Source organism: Aptenodytes forsteri, unplaced genomic scaffold (genome assembly GCF_000699145.1).
Source record: "Aptenodytes forsteri isolate BGI_AS27 unplaced genomic scaffold, ASM69914v1 C12826400, whole genome shotgun sequence".
Lineage (NCBI taxonomy): Eukaryota > Metazoa > Chordata > Aves > Sphenisciformes > Spheniscidae > Aptenodytes > Aptenodytes forsteri.
In genome coordinates, this window is record NW_008798875.1 from 1 (window position 1) to 295 (window position 295).

The 295-nt window shown below is 59.7% G+C and overlaps 1 protein-coding gene across 1 annotated transcript; it reads right to left on the bottom strand.

Annotated features, from left to right (window-relative positions):
* Window positions 1-4: 4 nt before the first annotated feature.
* On the bottom strand, window positions 5-289 carry LOC109279759 (cytochrome P450 1A5-like; the record flags this gene model as incomplete). Its single annotated transcript, XM_019474628.1, has 1 exon — window positions 5-289. A coding segment is annotated over one exon (285 nt), but the record flags the coding sequence as incomplete, so codon positions are not given.
* Between the last annotated feature and the right edge of the window lie 6 nt (window positions 290-295).

Sequence of the window (295 nt, forward strand, 5' to 3'; positions counted from 1 at the left end):
TGAGCAGCTCTTGGTCGTTGTGGTCGTAACGCTTGCCAAAGCACATGGCACAGATGACGTTGGCCACAGAGACCACCAGGTACTGGTTAAGGTCAAAGCTCTTCTCCTCATCCATCAGCTGCAGGAACTTGGTGACCAGGTAGTCGGCCTCCTTGGAGACGTGTTCCTCCAGGAGGCAGGTGGAAGAGGAGGTGGGGCTGGGGGCGATGGAGAAGGTCTTCAGGGCGTTCTGGGCCAGCTTTCTGCGGGCTTTCCACACCTCCCCTGAGTCGGGGCTGAAGGCCAGGCTCTGGCC